The sequence below is a fragment of the Simochromis diagramma genome, unplaced genomic scaffold (genome assembly GCF_900408965.1).
Source record: "Simochromis diagramma unplaced genomic scaffold, fSimDia1.1 OVJJ01000685.1, whole genome shotgun sequence".
In the NCBI taxonomy this organism is placed as follows: Eukaryota; Metazoa; Chordata; class Actinopteri; order Cichliformes; family Cichlidae; genus Simochromis; species Simochromis diagramma.
This window is the reverse complement of record NW_024387477.1, coordinates 1,239,907-1,257,126: the sequence shown is the minus strand read 5'-3', so window position 1 is coordinate 1,257,126 and position 17,220 is coordinate 1,239,907. Positions and strand designations below refer to the sequence as shown.

Genomic DNA, 17,220 nt, shown 5'->3' with positions numbered 1-17,220 from the left:
TACATGAACAATGCTGTACTTACTGAATCGAGCAAACTTCAAACCCATTAAAAATCCTAATGCAGAATTTTATAATGATCGATATATTAGACCCTGAGCTTCATAATCCTGAAGATGGTCTGAATGCTGGTCTGGGCTTTTATACAACGAGAAACATATTTACACAAAAAAATATGAAGTCGTACCAGCTGTGTTGCCACGACGACTGAGAGCCTGATGACCCGTCCTGTTCCGGTTTCCCCATTCCCCATCCTCATTCTGCCGCTGTCTGGTAACTGCGTGGCCGGAGTAATCATCATGATGACCAACAGGGTGGCCAGAAGCAGCTCGCTCCTGAAAAAAGGGAGGAAAAAAGTTAAAACTTCAGCAAATAAACTTCGTGTTTGACCAGGACTCGCGGATGGTTTTTAAGAAGAACACCTGTGGGCGCTGTGACTGTCTGGAAAGCCTCCTCCTCTCCCGGGCCGACAGCTGACGAGTCTTCTCGGGTTCTGGGGTTTGCAGCACTGACGAGCCATCGCCCAGAGGGTCTTAACACACACAACCAAAGTCAGTCATTTCAAACATCGCTGCAACTTTTTATGTGATCCTCGTCACTTAAAGCGTCCTCGACATTAAAAAGTTCCAGATGTCATTTTGCAGTATACAGTTTGGCCCCACTGAAATAAACTTTCTCAATAATTTGAAAAGTTAGATACATTCAGGTGTGTGTCATACTTCTCCAGCATGAGCTAAACAACACAAACAAACAAAGCAGGAGGTAAATTATGTTTGTGATCCAGAGAACAAGCGATGTCAGTACTGTAACAGCTCAAAGAATTCGGGATGGCTGTCTGCCATGAAGACTCGGGTCTTGTGAAGTCAGTGAAACGCCTGCAGCTCTATGACTCAAAAGGAGAATGTGGATTTCACCAGCAGTAAAATGCTTTTATTTCACCATGTCTTACCAATGAAAGCACTCTCTGACTCCAGCAGAGAACCTCTTGCAGATCCCCTGGTCTCGCTCCTCTGAAATACACACAGCTCTTTTCACAGTTCCACTCTAATAACTACAAGCTGGTGGATACGGTACAAATCACAGGATTTTTGTGCAGCTTAAACATTATTTCTCACCAGTAGATCATTTTGCTGTGGTGGGGACAGGTCGAAATAATCTGCAACACAAGTAGGATATTCTTTATTATCAACAATGGATGGCACTCTGGCTGTTGAAAGGTAATAACAGGGTAAAAAAATAATTGAAATATAGTCTGACCGTCCTGGACCGTAGACCTCTGGCTGCTCAACTGGTGATATGAATCCCTGTAGTCCCGCCTCCGTCTGCTGGTCCCACCTACTTCCTCTAGTTTAGGATCTTCACTGGAGCCCAACCTCGATTCTTCATCTACCACATTAGAAGTAAATGTAAACATATAATAGTGAAGTAATGTTGTTACTAATAGAGTACAGTCAACACTTTGAGATCACTGTGTTACCTCTGTACTTGAGCTGAAGGGAGTCGTGGATTCGTAACAAATTTCGTGGCTCTGTATATCTGGAGTTAGGCCTACGAACTGGAGCCTGGAGCCTCAGCCTGGCCATATCAAACACATCCACCACAGCACGCTCGCGATACCTGGAGGAATGGAAACAGGTGTACGCACAGAAATATCCGTTTCTATGGAAGAGCAGAGCAGTCTTTTGTCTGAGTTTGGCTTGTTCTGCTAGACAATGCCAAGGATCAACGATGGTCAAAGCGATAAGCAGTAGGTCGCCAAGCTTTTTAGCTCATTTCCATGATTGAGTCATTCAGCTACATGTACTCTGCCTCGCTGTAATTTCATGTTGCATCTCCACATATACCAACACAAACATGTCTGGATGTTTATGCTCGTGTGTGCAGAGTGGCACACTGACTCATTATGATCAAATGAGAGACGAGATGGAGGTTATTTCTGACTGCTGGTTTGATTTTTAAATTATAACTCAATAAGTCTGCACTTGCACAGATGCTTGTTTATTTCATCTCCTCAACTCCCACCCACCCCACCGCCCACTTTTGTCAGTGGGAAACTGTTGTGTGTTCTACAATGAAGAATGAGAAGACAGACAGGTGAGACACTGTAAACATACAAAATCAGACTGTACAAGCACAACTATACAAAGCATTAACAGCCACTTGCATCTCTTCAAGAGGTTGTTAACGTAAATACCCAGGCAGCCAATCACATCAGAAAGGGAAGGAAAGGTGGTTTAGGTCACTTTGAACATTGAATAGCTGTTGGTGCCAGACAAACTGCTCTCAGTATTTCAGTAACTGCTCATCTGCTAGAATTTTCCCCACACAAGCGGGAACCAATCAGCTAAGTAAAGACAAATGACAGTCCATCATTACTTTAAGAACTGAAGGTCAGTCAGTGCGGAAAATTTCTAAAACTTTGAATGTGTCCCCAAGTGCAGTCGCAAAAACCATCAAGCTCTACAATGAAACTGTCTCACATGAGGACACCCCAGGAAAGGAAGACCAAGAGTCCCCTCTGCTGCTGAGGATACATTCATCCGAGTCACCAGCCTCAGAAATCACAAGTTAACAGCAGCTCAGATTGGAGCCCAGATAAATGCCACACAGAGCTCCAGTAGCAGACACATCTCTACATCAGCTGTTCAGAGGAGCCTTTATGGTCAAATAGCTGCTAAGAAACAACAACTAAGGAAAAGTAACAAGCAGAAGAGATTTGTTTGGACCAAGACAAACAAACAAAGGAGTGGACATTAGACCAGTGGACATCTGTGCTTTGGTCTGATGAGTCCAAATTTGAGATCTTTGGTTCCATCCACCGTGTCTTTGTGCGACACAGAAAGGTGAACGTTGGTTTCTACATGCATGGTTCCCAATGTGAAGCATGGAGGAGGTGGTGATGGTGTGGGGGGGCTTTGCTGGTGACACTTTTGCAGATTTACTCAGAATTGAAGGCAGACTGAAGCAGCATGGCTACCACAGCATCCAGTAGCAACATGCCATCCCATCAAGTTTGCATTTACTTGGACCATCATTTATTTTTCAACAGCACAATGACCCCAAACACACCTCCAGACTGTGTGACCGAGAAGGATGTGATGCACCAGATGGCCTGGCCTCCACAGTCACCTGACCTAAACCCAGTGCAGATGGTTTGGGATGAGATTGAGCGCAGAGTGAAGGAAAAAGGACCAACAAGCACTCAGCATCTATGGGAATTCCTTCAAGACTGTTGGAAAACCATTTCAGGTGACGACCTCATGAAGCTCATGGAGAGAATGCCAAGAGTGAGCAAAGCTGTAAGCAAAGCAAAGGGCGGCTGCTTTAAAGAATCTAAAATATCAAACATTTTTTGAGTTATTTCACAATTTTTTTATTTACTACATAATTCCATGTGCTCATTCATAGCTTTGATGCCTTCAGTGAAAATCTGCAACATAAACAGTCATGAAAATAAAACCATTAAATAAGAAGGTGTAACAAAACTTTTACTGGTATTGTAGCTCAATGTGAATGATAGTGTGTATTAAACACTCAGTTTCACTTGCTAACTTCACTCTTCTCCACGTCTTTCTGAAGGACCAACAACAGCACAACTAAGAGCAATCTGTAACACAGTCTCCTGGTGACAACATGAAAGCAAAAGCCTGCAAAGCTGCTCGTCGACAAACACAGAGAAGAACACTTTTGGTGGTTACAATATGAAATATCTAAGTATGCAATGTGCATTAACGGATGCACAGCTACATCCAATATGAAGTCCGGTAAATGTATATGCATCCATTAGTATGCCAAAGGTTACAGCATGAGTGATGAATGTGTTTTACCTGTTATTCAGAGGAGAGTCTAAATCCTCCCAATCCGCCTGCTGCAGGTCACCCTCCAGGCGTTTTTGTTCATTGCGGAGCCTCCGACGCAATGCTGACAGCTCACTGAACAGATCGCAACGGTCTCCTAAAACACACACAGTCTATAGCTGATACAGTGTTTTCAATATCATTACCCTTCTCAGCACCAACAAAACGTAAAGAAACACAGCCGAGTCGATGTGTAAGAAAGGACGGATCACTCTAAGTGTCAAAGAAAATGTAACACTGTTTATGGGAGACTGAGCCCAACACAAAGATCCTGCAGATATGATCAGAGGCATCTATGTTTGCTCTCACACAGTACCTGCAGCTCGCAACTGGTTCCTACAAGCAGGGACGGGAGGGGACTGCAGACCGGACAGAGACCGCTCCTTAAAAACAAAAAGATTAATTCACAAAGGATTTTAGCAGAAAATATTCTATTACAGAGAACTAAATTAAACATTTTCTAACTTTTAAATAAACTGGACCAAGAAAAGTCTTAAAAACAGTGCAGATATAGTAGCCTGTGTTTAAGCCTTTCAAATATTAAATACAAAACACTGCTGGTAACATTCTGTCATTGAGTCTTGGGTCACTTTGACTTTAATGCCTTTCACATCATCATTCATCACAGTACAGATGTGATCTGTGCAAACACTTGTAGAAAAGACTTGTTGCAGGTAGTTAGCACCGGCTAACTGTGACCTGAGTAACTCTGAAAAGCTATGCATAAGAGACATGAAATAAATGTGTACATGTGCAACAGACTGAAACTTACACAGAAAGTGTTACTCAGTCTGGATGAGTAACATTAGCATAACAACTTTTACAAAAAACCTCTGGGTGCATTTAACCCTCAAACATGTTCACATAAGATAAACCAACCTCAAGATGCTGTCAGACTAATGGAAGTGAGTGTAAGAGACTTACAGACGATGGGACTGTAGAGTGTTGGCTGTCAGCAGTGGGAGGTCTGGGGGTATACTGGTGAAGACCTCGTTTCTTCTGCAGAGTGGGGATTGGAGGTGAGGGTTCCCTGTGGACCTGAAGACACACAGCTTGTGATTTACTACATAAAACTTTAAAATACTACAGTTAATATAAGCCAAGTGATTATTTGAAACTTATTGTTCAGAATATTTGGAAGTTACTCCACACAGCCAAGAAGGGTATAGCAGTGTAGTCCCTACAAATGGTGACTACCTTCATCTTGACCTTTGAAAACACACACACACACACACACACACACACACACACACACACACACACACACACACACACACACACACACACACACACCTTTGTGAATTAATCTGTGTGCTTTATTTAATCAAACATATTGATATAAAAACTGTTTCATTTTATTTTTTCCACATCATCATGTTTATATTGTTCTGCTGTTAACAGTATTTTGGTGCTTTGAGAATATCTTTTTCAGAAACCATCATGCCAATAAAGCATGACTGAAGTGATCTGAACTGAGTGAGAGTGTCCTGAGTGGAATCAGCGACGGCCATTTTCATCTTGAAAGCTAATCAAAGGAAAGAAATTAAAAGAAGCAGCTGTCGTTCAGGAGGTAGGTGGCCCAGTAACCACAGGGCTGACAGGCTTGTCCATCTGTCAGAGTGTCCTTGGACAAAACATTGAACCCCAACTAATTGCTCCCAGTGCTCACACCAGCACCATGCACGGTAGCTCAACTCCGCTGGTGTGAGAAGGGATAAACCAAATAGTGGCACTGTTTGGTCTTTGGATCAAAATAATGAAGGGGTGTCTTCAAATAATTCAAGTGAACACACAGACACATACAGTATTTGTATGTTGGTGGTCAGCTGGTCACTGGTTACAGTCTTTGTAGTTATGTGTGTCTTGAAATATGAAGCATAAATACAACACCTGAGCAGACATTTGGTCACATGGAGGATGATGACTTTTATTCCTGAACATCAGATGTCTGCTTCGCATCTCATACTTCTGTTCCTTGTATAAACTGACTTTAACCCTGACAGTACTGCAAATTGTGTTTCACAATAAGTGTAAACAGTTAACAAAAGTGAGCAATAGAGTTCATTTTGTTCATCTGGACTCGGGGAGATCCAACCTCGAGGATCGCGTCCCTCAAAACAAAGACCAGTATAGTAACTGGACTGGTATTTATCGTTCTGCTCAACTTAAACACTCAAAGCACTTTCTCAATCACCCAATCTATCCGTGCCTGAGCACTTTCCAACACACACAAACACCTGAGATACTAACCCTGGGGTTCAAGTGCCAAAGCATTGAAAACCCAACAACTTCTGGCTGAGCAGATGGCTCAACACAGAAGAGCTACCTCATCACGCCAGGACTCAGCCGCCTATTTACCAGCTCATAGTGATTCCGTCTCTGTCCAGGTGTATAAGTTCATCACTGAAGCAGGATCACAGAGTCACGGAGACCATTTATGTGAAAAGGGAATGACCGTCTCTGACCCACCGAGGGGGCGAAAATGTATCTTTCACCATGTTACAATCCTGTGATTTCAGCCATTCCCCAGCTTTCTGTGATCAGTACTCTTAGTGATTAATGATTGGGACAATTTGCTTTCTGGGATTTTGTTACCTGGATTATTAAGTAGACATCAAGTCAAACGATGGACAGCGTGACACAGCTGTACATCTGTGAACTGACCTCTTCCACCCGTGCCTGTCTCTCTATCTCATACTGTCTCCTCAGTATCGCACTCTCCTTCTCCTCTGCTTCCTTCTTTATCCTCTCAGCTTCCTTCTTCCTCTGTTCAGCCAGCTGAATCAGCTCCTCATTCTTGGCCTTTTGCTGAGAGAAAGAAAAAATATTAGAGGAAGTGCACAAGACAAAGATTTAGGGAAATGAAAAAGACTTGCAATGTGTTATAATTAGAGACCATCACAACATCCGCAATCCCCAGCAACATGATTTACAGTCCAACCTGTGTGCACTTGTTACTACATGCGTGTTCACTCTGTAGGGGTTGGCCAACGCCCATCTCTGGACTCAACCCCGATTTTAAATTCAGCTACACATCTGCACAGTTTCATGACTACATCTTGCACAGAAAAGATCGGTCGACAGACAGGCATAAAAACACCTGCCAAAGTACTCAAAGTGACTTTGGCTACGTTCACACTGCAGGTCTTAATGCTCAAATCCAATTTTTTTTTCTGCTTGTTCACACTACAAATAAAATGTGACAGCAAACGCGCTCTAGTGTGAACGGTTCACGGCCCTCAAAGCGGCCCGCATGCACAAAAGAAGACGTCACACACAACACACTCTGTTTAGACCCAGAGCAAACAGTATTGTTTGACTGATGGCCCTTAATATAAAGACTTCGGACTTTACATTTCCCAATTTTGCTTTAAGTTATAAAGTTATTTTGTTATTTACATTTGGCCTAATAATGATCCTTATTGCTGTTTTAGAGGAGCGATGCTTCAAAGGATAGTTGCAGATTTGTCAGAATCTGTAGATTATACAGTACAAATAAAATGTTCATGTTTCTCCAACATTGTCTTCCCAACAGTTTCACTGGATGTCCAGGAAGTGTTCACGATGTCTTCTCCGGCGCTGATAATTGGCGTCTGTCTTGTGTCAGTGACGTAAAAGACGGATTTAATGCAACATGACCATTCAAACAGCAGTCGCTTTCTAACACATCAGATATGTATCGTCTTCAGTAACACATACAGAAGTGACCCAGATAGGATTTGTGCCATTCACACTGTCATACCATGATCGGATATGGGTTGCACAGGGTCAGAAAAGTTGGATTTGATGCACTTTCGCCTGCAGTGTGAACGTAGCCTAAGTCAGAGATTAAGCCTTCGATTCGATTGAAATTAATTACCAATCGAATCGAATCAAATCGAAGCCTTTCTATCCGTCAGATTTTAGCTTCTCACCTCCATTTCCTTTCGTTTCTTCCTCTCTTGCTCCTCCTCGTACTCCCTCTGGATGCGAGCCCTCTGCTCTGCCAGCCTCTTCTCCTCCTTCTCTTCCTCCAGCCTGATTCGTTCTCTCTCCTCTGCCCTTTTACGCATTTTTTCCTCGATCTGCAAACAAATGCAGGCTGATAAAGAACTAAACCAGCGATTTTCAGCAAGACAGCGTAGCATATAATACCGACAGGAGAAATGCCCCCAGCTGCGTAGCCTTTTACCTGCTGTTTGAGGTAAGCTTTGTACTTGTCCTGCTCCTGGAGCTGTTGCTCTGTGGGCTGGCTGGCAAATACTTTGCCTCTGGCAAACTGTGGGGTTTGTACATTGGTGAAACCTACAAAACATGAAACCGATCTTTCAAAATAAACGTATCAGTCTCAATGCTGTTGTTTCTGGATATTCTGATATGCTACTCGGTGGAGATGCCAGTTTCTGAACATTGAAGTAACAGCCAGTTTTAGCCTGTTTTCTTTGTGTTTTATAGCTGTGATGTCAACAATAATCTGATAGCAAACAAAAGCTAAATAAAGCAAAGTCATATTTCTAGTGGTATGGATGCCACACTACCAGAAACCCTCTCATTGGAGTCCAGGTGCTCAGTCCGGCTGGCTGCCGCAGCAGCTGTGGCTCTCCTCTGCCGCTGCTCCGGGTTGCTGTACGCCTCCTCGTTCAGCTTGTGCATCTGACTGAGATCAGCTGCAGAGTCAGGCAGGCTAAGTTAGAACAGCTCCTCTGAATTCGTAACATGCTGCATACTATAAAAAGACGGTACACAGCGGGACATACCAAAGAGATTTCCAGTGCTGTCCCTCAGCGGCGCTCCTCCTCCACCTCTCCCCCAGGGCTGGTGGTTCTTCATGTCAGCCTCCAGCTGAGCCTCGTAACGCTCCCTGTCCTCCCTCTCCTGACGCCTCCGCTCCTGTTGCTCCTGGATCTAACAAACAGTATTTCTCGGTTTATTCAACACTCATCAAATGTCAGCGATCAACAACTATGTTCCCAAGACACTGTGAAATGTTCTATTTTCATCACAACTATCTGTCCAATTGATGAAGACAGTAAGCCTCAGTGATGAATGTTACCACCGTTTTCTCATTAAATGTGTCAAGATGCCTATTATATAAATTCAAAAACATTTAAAAAACAAAACAAAAGTAAAACTGAATATCTTGTGTTGACTTCATTTGTTCCAATTTTCACATTTCAGCTCAGTTTATCAGAAGCTTTCAAACATGAGCTGCAAATATGGAACCAAAAAAAGCAGAAGAATTAAGTTATTACTGCACCAGAACGACAAGGAACCAAAGCACAGCGACGAACTACCTGGAAAACATTTTACGGAGTCTGCAGTGATCTTGTATGCTAAAGAGAAGACCAGGGAAAAATGCACGCTAAGCAGATGGAAAGAGGATTTTCACAATAAAAGGGGTCAGGGTGGGATTTGGTTATGAAGTAACTGAACAGAGGAGGATCTCAGAATTACTTCTACAGCCAACTCGACTAATACATGAGAAGGATTTTTGATTCCAGATAACTTACAGGGAGCCTTATCTATTTTACCTTGCTGTAAAGATCACCATTTCCACTCCTGGAAGCTTCCTGTCAACACATCACACACTAGGATGCAGTGAAATTTCATTACCTTCAACTCTCTACCAATACTGTTTTCAGTCAAATAACAAAGGAGGAGCCCAGCAACATCATCACCACAAACGTCCGTGATAGCCAAATTTATTCACCTTTAAATATCAACGGTGCTGAATGCTTCTCTGGTGATTTAAAGCCCCCCCCCCCCCCTTTAATCATATAAATCAAATCCACATCCATCGACATTCTTCTGTGCTTATACTTTAACGCTGTTGTTACTAGATTTGCTGTATCACGAGCACCAACAAAATTTAAGTTCTTTGGATGGTGGCAGCACAAAGAAAAGGGTTCCTTTTATCTCACCTACCTGTTGTTTCAGAGCATCCCTGTAGCTCAAAATCCTTTCCCTGGCTGATCTGGATCTCTCTGAAGGGAACATGTTGGCATGCGATGGCCCAGTAGCCGTCTCGTTGCTGGGCCTGTTAGAGTAGTTGAGACCCGATGAGCACTTTGGTTGGTGTGTCTTACTACCATGTCTTACAGCAAACACAAACAGGAGTTAAAGCCACGTCCTTACCATTCTGTTGGAAACTATAATGAGTTTACTTGGCCTGGGCAGGATTCACTAACATGACTGTGTGTGTGCAGGTATAACAGATATAATTACTGCCATCTTGTCTTCTAGAAAACTGTAAGAGTAGATATTTACTGCATAGGAGGCTCAGGAAAGCTGCTGCCACTGTGCTGGCTCTGAGGGCTGTGGTTACCAAGCTGGCTGGGCACGGCTTGCCCTGGTGGGACATTCCAGTAGGGCGTGGGAAAGCCAGCACCAGGAGCAGGCATGTGCCCGTCTGAAAGAAAATCAATCACATAATAAACTAAAAGTAGAACACCTGTCTAATATACCAATTATACTCAGATCAGGTTTTGTAATGTAGACCAGAAAGTGTTTTTACTCCCATGTAACAGAGACCCGGACTTACAGTAGGCCATGTTTGGATCAAGCATGCTTCTGTTGGCGTAGTGATGTGGCTCTACGTAGGGGCTTCTGTATGCATCACTCACTGAAGGAGGTGGGCGGGGATGAAACAGAGGATGTCTGGGGAGGAACCATTTCAAAACATGTGATTTGTAACTAAATAAATATTCAATCCTGAATGAATTTCTGGATTCAGCTGGGGCTGGGACTAGTTAGTGTTTTTTTAAGTGTCTTTAAAGGGTTCATGAAGCCCTGCAACAGTTAATCAAAAGAGTTTCATTCTAGTTTCTCTTTAAGGTCCTTTTCATTAACTGCAGTTAGGGCCGTGCAATATGACCAAAATCTCATATTTATCGTCCCGACAACGATATGTATCACAAAAATTGTATATTTTCTGTAAACTCTATGAATCTCAGGCAACTCAACTTGCAAAGTGTTTTCAGCTGGGCGTCGTGTACCTGGAGTTACATAAGATGAAATGGCCGCAATTTTCTTTGTGACTATTTATTACACGGCGTGCTGCGGAGAAAAGCCTGCTCTAAGGTTTTTGGGGGGTTTTTTTGGCCTCTCATCCGTTAACACTCTGCATACTATTTCACGTGATTCTGTTTATTTTGAAAAATCTCAAATCTTCAACTTTATTGTGAAAGGTTTATGTGGAAAATAAACATGCGGCTTGTGGAGCCACGCGATCGTTGTTGCTAACGACAACGCATAAAAACAGTCGCTTGTCCGTCTGTAGTGTGGTTATATTAAATATAAGAAAAAGGGAGAACTTCAAGAAATTCTACAGTGACCATCAAAATGATGGAAAAAATTGCCGTAAACAGTTTATTTTGTGACACCACGAAACAAACGATAGCGTATAATATGAGACGATAGATGTTTTCATATCGTCATCCGATATATATCTTTATATTGAGCAACGTTAACTACAGTGTTTGTCAATTCTGCTGGATCCAGATTCTCAACACACAAACACGTACTGGACACAGATTCCCAAAACAAAACGCTGTATTATCATTACTGTTTGATCTCACTGACATGAGCCATTATATACTGTTTACTCTTCCACAGCTGCATTCAGTTCATTTAAACATGTCCTGCAGCATGACATCATTGCTATTATTAACTGACTTCGTTATGAAAACCATGCAGACATATTTGGCTCCACTGTCAACCAACTTGCTGCTCAAGTGTTGCCTCCTGTCCTAATCTTAAGTGTTGCATTATGAAATCATTCAGACTGTAACTGATGTAAAGTTTCGTATTACTACCTAGGGATGTCCATGGACGTCACAGGGTTGGCAGGCTGGCTGTTGGGAGGCAGACCACCTCCACCTAAGCCCAGGGCAGAGCTATACTCCAGCAAAGGGGACGGGAAGGCCACGTGAGCCTGCTCGGGGGGAGGCATTTCCCTCTCTCTAGCACCAATCTTCTCGATGTCAGGTAGAGCACTTGATGATGATCTATCACCTGTGGTTACAGGATCTAACACCTGGGCACCTTTTCTTCTGCTCAGTCCAAACTGTCTGATTCGGTCCGGCTGGATAAAGAAACAGCTGATAAATATCCTGCAGAGTGTAAACATTCTCAGAGTAAAGGAGAGTGGCTTATGAGCTGTAAGCTGACCTGTTTCTCAGGGTCATTTATTCCTGTTGCTGCGACTTTCAACTCGAAATATTTTTCCCTGAAACAAAGACACAAATTTGTATCCATTTCTGCATTTCTGCAGCCACTGCAAGTCATAACTAAGTGCTAAGTGGTGAAATATTTAGGGCTTCTAGTAAGCACCATAAATAAAGACGCACCTCTTCTTGTTGCGGTGCTGCTCAGCTATCTGCTCCTGCAGCTCCTGTCGGTAGCGCTCCTTCCTCCTCTGCAAAGCCTCACATGTATCAGCTGCTCCTGAAAACACGGGACCGCATCTGAAACCTTGAATTCATTTTCCCAATTCTTTTTCACATTTAAAGGGTTCATAAGTTTGTAACTGTATGTTCAGCTGTTTTAACACAAATGATGTTTTTTGAGCTGCTCACGGGAAGTCTTTTTACCTATTAAAAGGCCAGTGGCAAACTCAGCATCTGCAGATTTGTTCCGCACTCTGGATGTCTGTCCATCTCTGGTAACACCAGCTGAATCTTCCCTAAACACACAAATAAAATGAGGGAGAAAGAAGTCACTATCTTTAACACTACTTTTATCATAAACACATAAATCAACATTACAAAAACAAAATCTTCTACCTGCCATCGGTCTTTGTAGGTCGTCTCTTCTCATAATTGCCATTAACTGCCATACGTCTCGTGCCTTCAATCAGCTCCACTTCATCTTTACACTCCTCTCCCTCTGACTCCTGGTCCGTTGGCCTCCCCAGCCTGTCTCGATGCCTGAAGAGCGCTGGCGACTGCCTCTCTTCATCCTCAGCTAGGCACAGAGGCCTGTGTAGCGTCCTGCTCTCCTCTGTTAGAGTGGCTACGTCCTTCTGTTTGAGCACAGACAGGCGTGGCTAGAGGACACACCATCATAACAAGGCAACATTGAAGAAATAAACCGAGATCACTAGAAAGAAAGAGGCTGCCTTTGTTCTGTCATCCATCCATCCACTTATCCTTTTCAGGGTCGTGGGGGGTGCTGGAGCCTATCCCAGCTATCATAAGGCACACCCAGGGTACACCCTGGACAGGTCGCCAGTCTGTCGCAGGGCTAACACACAGAGACAGACAACCATGCGCACTCACATTCACACCTATGGGTAATTTAGATTAATCCATTAACCTAACCCAACAAACTGCATGTCTTTGGACAGTGGGAGGAAGCCGGAGTACCCGGGGAGAACCCACACAAACACGGGGAGAACATGCAAACTCCACACAGAAAGACCCCGGCCTGATGGTGAAATTGAACTCAGGGCCTTCTTGTGCGGCATGTGCGCGAACCACCGTGCTTGTTTTGTCATGTTAGATGAAATCAAGTACAGTAACAAAGCTACTGTCTGATCTGACATCAGATGTTAGAGTCTTTCATTATCACATCAGAGTGGATTAATGGACTGTCGAGCTGTCACTACTGCATTTGTACGAGTATCACTTGGAGTAGTGCGGTTTCAAAGTTTACAGCTTTAAATTGCTTATAAAGTTAGATGAAAGCCTTTATTGTTGCAACAGTTTAGTCGATGTGTTTAGCTTTCTACGTCAATCGCTGATCTATTGTTTTAGCTTAGTTTTTAACTTTAGTCTTTACTGACATTCACATGGTGTTTGTGCACATATTGAGGTGTCTCCATCTTTTATACACACACTGAAGCTCTGAGCCAACAGAGTTGTACGTAGGAAGGAAAATGTCTGTTTGAGGTGTGACTGTACCAGCGACAGATAGTGCCAGCAAGCAGACATTCTACTGCTGCATCCTGCATGTGAAAAAGGACAGCTTCAGCACTGCCACAACATGATCCTCCCAACAATCACATGTTGATTCATGCAGGACAATGGCTTATGTAACATCTGGTAACATCACAAGTAACCGCTCCACTAAGAGTCGCCCGGATTGAGAATCACTGATGAAAACATGTGTGGGCTCTTTCACAGTGCATCTTAACTGTGTTTATAGTCTTTTGTGTTTATAGTGTTTTGGTAAATAAAAGTGTTTTATTCCAAATGAACAAATGAGAAAATTCTTTTCAGCAGGACTGTCATCTACCATCCACTTTAGCAGCCATTCTGTTCGGCCAAGCATCTAATCTTTAAATATATTAAAATCATAAAAGACATTAAGGCATTTACCTTGACAGGCCTCCTGTTATTGAACTGGAGTAATGGTCCTGCAGTCTCAACACGTTCAAACTGGTTTTTCTGTAACATAAAATAAAAGCAGAGATGAAACAGGTGGTGTAAACCTAATGAGCAGACTGTAGCTAGAATCTAAAAACTGGCTTTGATGCTAGAGCTGCGACCTCAGGTGTACAGATAGGTACACAACAACGCTGATGTTTACAGTAGAGTGTGTAATATTTCATGTGTGTCACTGTATTACATGGAGAACAACTGAAACCTTTGTCTTATTTTTTACTTTATTAACACAGGATTAGCAACATAAACAGGCCGAGCAGATGTTTATTTGGGTTTTTATGTTTCTTATTCCTGACTGTCTTTCAATTGCCACACAGCTTTGTCATATTTGTGACACAGCATGACGAGTGCTTTATACAACATGCCTCATTCACCCAATGTATCCAAGTGCTTTCTATCTAACATCACATTCACACTTTGGGGGTTCAGTGGAATTCAGTATTTTGCCCAAAGGAAGACATCGAATCGCCAACTGTCCGATTAGAGGATCTGTCCTACCTCCCGAGCCACCGCCACGGAAATCTGTCTGCAATCTCTCTCAGAACTATGTCTAAAAAAAATGTAGTTTATTGAACAGTTTCTCACCAATAAACTGCAAAGAAACAATGCTCCATTTTATTCTAAATCCTATATCCAGCAAACCTTTCCACGATGGGGAGAAAACCCCCACTCAGCACAGTCACACACATCTAAAGGTGTGACCTGGTCAGGCAGTCAGTTGGTGAAATTTGCCTCCTTACTGGAGATTTATACTTAAGTGGGAAAATTCATGATATTGCTATGTCGTAACCGCAAAACCAACTGAAACCCTACATTGTAACTAAAGTGCACCTCCTTGGAAATATAACTACATGTCAAGGATCAATCTAAGGCCTCACAAATGTTAGCAAATTGCTAGAGGGGACTGATATAGGAATGGATGTGAGGATATGCACAAAGAAGTGGACAAACTCGAAAAAAATGGACAATGACAACGAGTGGGGACCCAGGTGGGGGGAAAAGTCCCAGCATTTTATTTGTAGCTATCGGCTGGCATCATGTATAAAACACAATCACAATATACTTAACCCATAATGCAGCACACACAAGCATAAATGCCAGCAACAATTTCAGCCACTTATATCAGTAAAGTCTACAAAGATTCCCCACAGAAGTCTAAGTCAGCCTCAGTGATGCTAGCAGCTCTCTTTAGGCTGTGATGATAGTGCTGGGTGAATTGTGGCAAACTGTGATGTTTGGGTCTACTAAACCCCAACAATTTATAGAATGGAAACAGTTTGATACCCGAAGAATTCTCAGAAAAATGAAAAAGATATGTAATTTTTTTGTAAACCTGAGACAAGTGATAGCTAACTTGCAGCATTAAAGTATAAGTTTAGAATAAGGATCTGACACATATAGATTGAAAACTCAAACTCGCTACAGTGTCACACACAAACATAAACAGGGCAGTGTGTGACAGTCACCTGAGTCATGTAGCGCCTGTAGTCCATACGAAGCTCGTGCTGCAGCCTCTGTTTCTTCCTCTCGTACTCCACACCAAGGGGGAGACCCACACTGCAGCTCTCCTCTGAAAACACATCAACATTTCATAGAGACAGAAGGTAAACAGTGTTATGCAAAACAAATCTCAAGTGACAAGTGAAATACTTAAATAATATTTAACTTAAAGTATGAACTGACGTGACAAATTGTGGCCAGGAGCTATACCTCTTCCCTGTGCTTTTGACTTAGGAGGAATGTTCTCCTTAGCAGTAGACCCGTAGCCTCTGTAGGGTTTTGCCTGTCAGTCAGACGGAAAAGAAGATCCACATTACTTCTTAGTTACAGCATATAACGGCAAAGAGGGCGGCTAAAGTTTAACTTCAATAAACTTCTTATTTGGTCTAAAACTGTGTTGTTTTTCCAGATGTTTATCAAAAGGCCTGCCTTGAAAATTATCTATTTCTAACCCACCTTCATTTCCATGTATGGGGGGTCTTGTTCTAAACAGGCTTTATCCTCTGCCACCCTCGCCTTGCGTTCCCTGATGAAGTTCTCCAGCTCGTCGTCCATCTCCATCCGGCGAGGTTACACAACCGAGCTGGAAACAACAACTTAGTCCTGCTTACAGTGAGCTTACAGAGAGCTCACTGCAGCGAGAACAAATGATAAAAATGTATGTTATACAGGGTTCAGTACGTCACGGCCGTCACTGATATGAACTGCAGCACACAGCGGTTCGCGTGCAAGTCGGTTCTATCACTTTAATTTACTGTTGTCAGGCAACCGGCGTCAAGTTCCAGGCACAGATAGCATTAACCCGCTTATTAACTGTATTAGCTTAGCAACTAGCAACATAATAATGCAATTAGTATGTAGCGTGGAAAGTGCTCGTAACTGTAACGCCCAGAACGGCGTTCGCTTGCTTATTAGCTTTGACTAATGGAAAGCAAAGTAAAACTAGCAAAAACACCACAAAAGCACATGAAAGCTAATCTTAGCTAATGAGCACTTGGCTTCGAGTTGCTAGCGTTAACCGTCTACTGGAACTCTGTACCGTTGTTATTAGAATTAAGTCAAACCTACCGTTAGGCGGTGTATGATTGCGAGGCAGTGTTGGTTAGCTTGAAAAGGATGGCGGTGTCTTGAACGATTGTATATCGCAAACAAATAGCAGTACTTCCGGTCGCAGGTGTCGAAATAAAATGCTGTGTAGGAATACTTTGTGATGTGTCAGCTATCAGAAACCATTCAAATTTGAAACTATGTTGATGTGTCCGTGATAATAGGAACATATGTTTTTTTATTTTGGAATTCATCAAATCAAGTTTTCTCTGTATCTCCATTATAAGCTAGTTACAAAATTTCACAACCATTCACATATCACAGGCTTTTCAATGTCATGTTCTCTAGCATATCGACACTATGGCTCTATCCCAATTCAGGGTCTGCAGCCTTAAAGGTCCACAAGGGCCGCGTACTCAAAGACCGCTAAGGCCGGAAGTGCGAGGCTTGTGAA

At 42.7% G+C, this 17,220-nt stretch overlaps 1 protein-coding gene and 1 long non-coding RNA gene across 3 annotated transcripts in view; one reads left to right on the top strand and one right to left on the bottom strand.

Annotated features, from left to right (window-relative positions):
* Positions 1–2,569, top strand: part of LOC120723695 — a 21,255-nt gene extending 18,686 nt beyond the window's left edge. Inside the window, exons 2-3 of the long non-coding RNA XR_005693807.1 lie at positions 1,445–1,448; positions 2,394–2,569. This is a non-coding gene — a long non-coding RNA (uncharacterized LOC120723695). The remainder of the gene's footprint in view (positions 1–1,444; positions 1,449–2,393) is intronic.
* LOC120723690 (centrosome and spindle pole-associated protein 1-like) overlaps positions 1–17,220 on the bottom strand; it is a 17,751-nt gene extending 531 nt beyond the window's left edge. Inside the window, exons 1-28 of one of the 2 annotated variants that reach the window (XM_040015310.1) lie at positions 16,788–17,220; positions 16,176–16,351; positions 15,903–16,002; positions 15,686–15,789; positions 14,154–14,222; positions 12,618–12,856; positions 12,426–12,517; positions 12,183–12,306; positions 12,004–12,061; positions 11,649–11,917; positions 10,376–10,491; positions 10,102–10,243; positions 9,760–9,871; positions 9,366–9,404; positions 8,592–8,739; positions 8,373–8,501; positions 8,027–8,139; positions 7,770–7,919; positions 6,520–6,663; positions 4,780–4,893; positions 4,172–4,238; positions 3,826–3,952; positions 1,476–1,615; positions 1,256–1,384; positions 1,114–1,154; positions 948–1,008; positions 421–530; positions 186–333 (exon numbers count right to left, since the gene is read on the bottom strand). In XM_040015310.1, the coding sequence (XP_039871244.1) occupies positions 186–333; positions 421–530; positions 948–1,008; positions 1,114–1,154; positions 1,256–1,384; positions 1,476–1,615; positions 3,826–3,952; positions 4,172–4,238; positions 4,780–4,893; positions 6,520–6,663; positions 7,770–7,919; positions 8,027–8,139; positions 8,373–8,501; positions 8,592–8,739; positions 9,366–9,404; positions 9,760–9,871; positions 10,102–10,243; positions 10,376–10,491; positions 11,649–11,917; positions 12,004–12,061; positions 12,183–12,306; positions 12,426–12,517; positions 12,618–12,856; positions 14,154–14,222; positions 15,686–15,789; positions 15,903–16,002; positions 16,176–16,280 (3,190 nt within the window). In that variant the 5' untranslated portion in view covers positions 16,281–16,351; positions 16,788–17,220. Of the gene's footprint in view, positions 1–185; positions 334–420; positions 531–947; positions 1,009–1,113; positions 1,155–1,255; positions 1,385–1,475; positions 1,616–3,825; positions 3,953–4,171; positions 4,239–4,779; positions 4,894–6,519; positions 6,664–7,769; positions 7,920–8,026; positions 8,140–8,372; positions 8,502–8,591; positions 8,740–9,365; positions 9,405–9,759; positions 9,929–10,101; positions 10,244–10,375; positions 10,492–11,648; positions 11,918–12,003; positions 12,062–12,182; positions 12,307–12,425; positions 12,518–12,617; positions 12,857–14,153; positions 14,223–15,685; positions 15,790–15,902; positions 16,003–16,175; positions 16,352–16,787 lie in introns of both variants that reach the window. The other variant, XM_040015309.1, reaches the window with a different exon arrangement.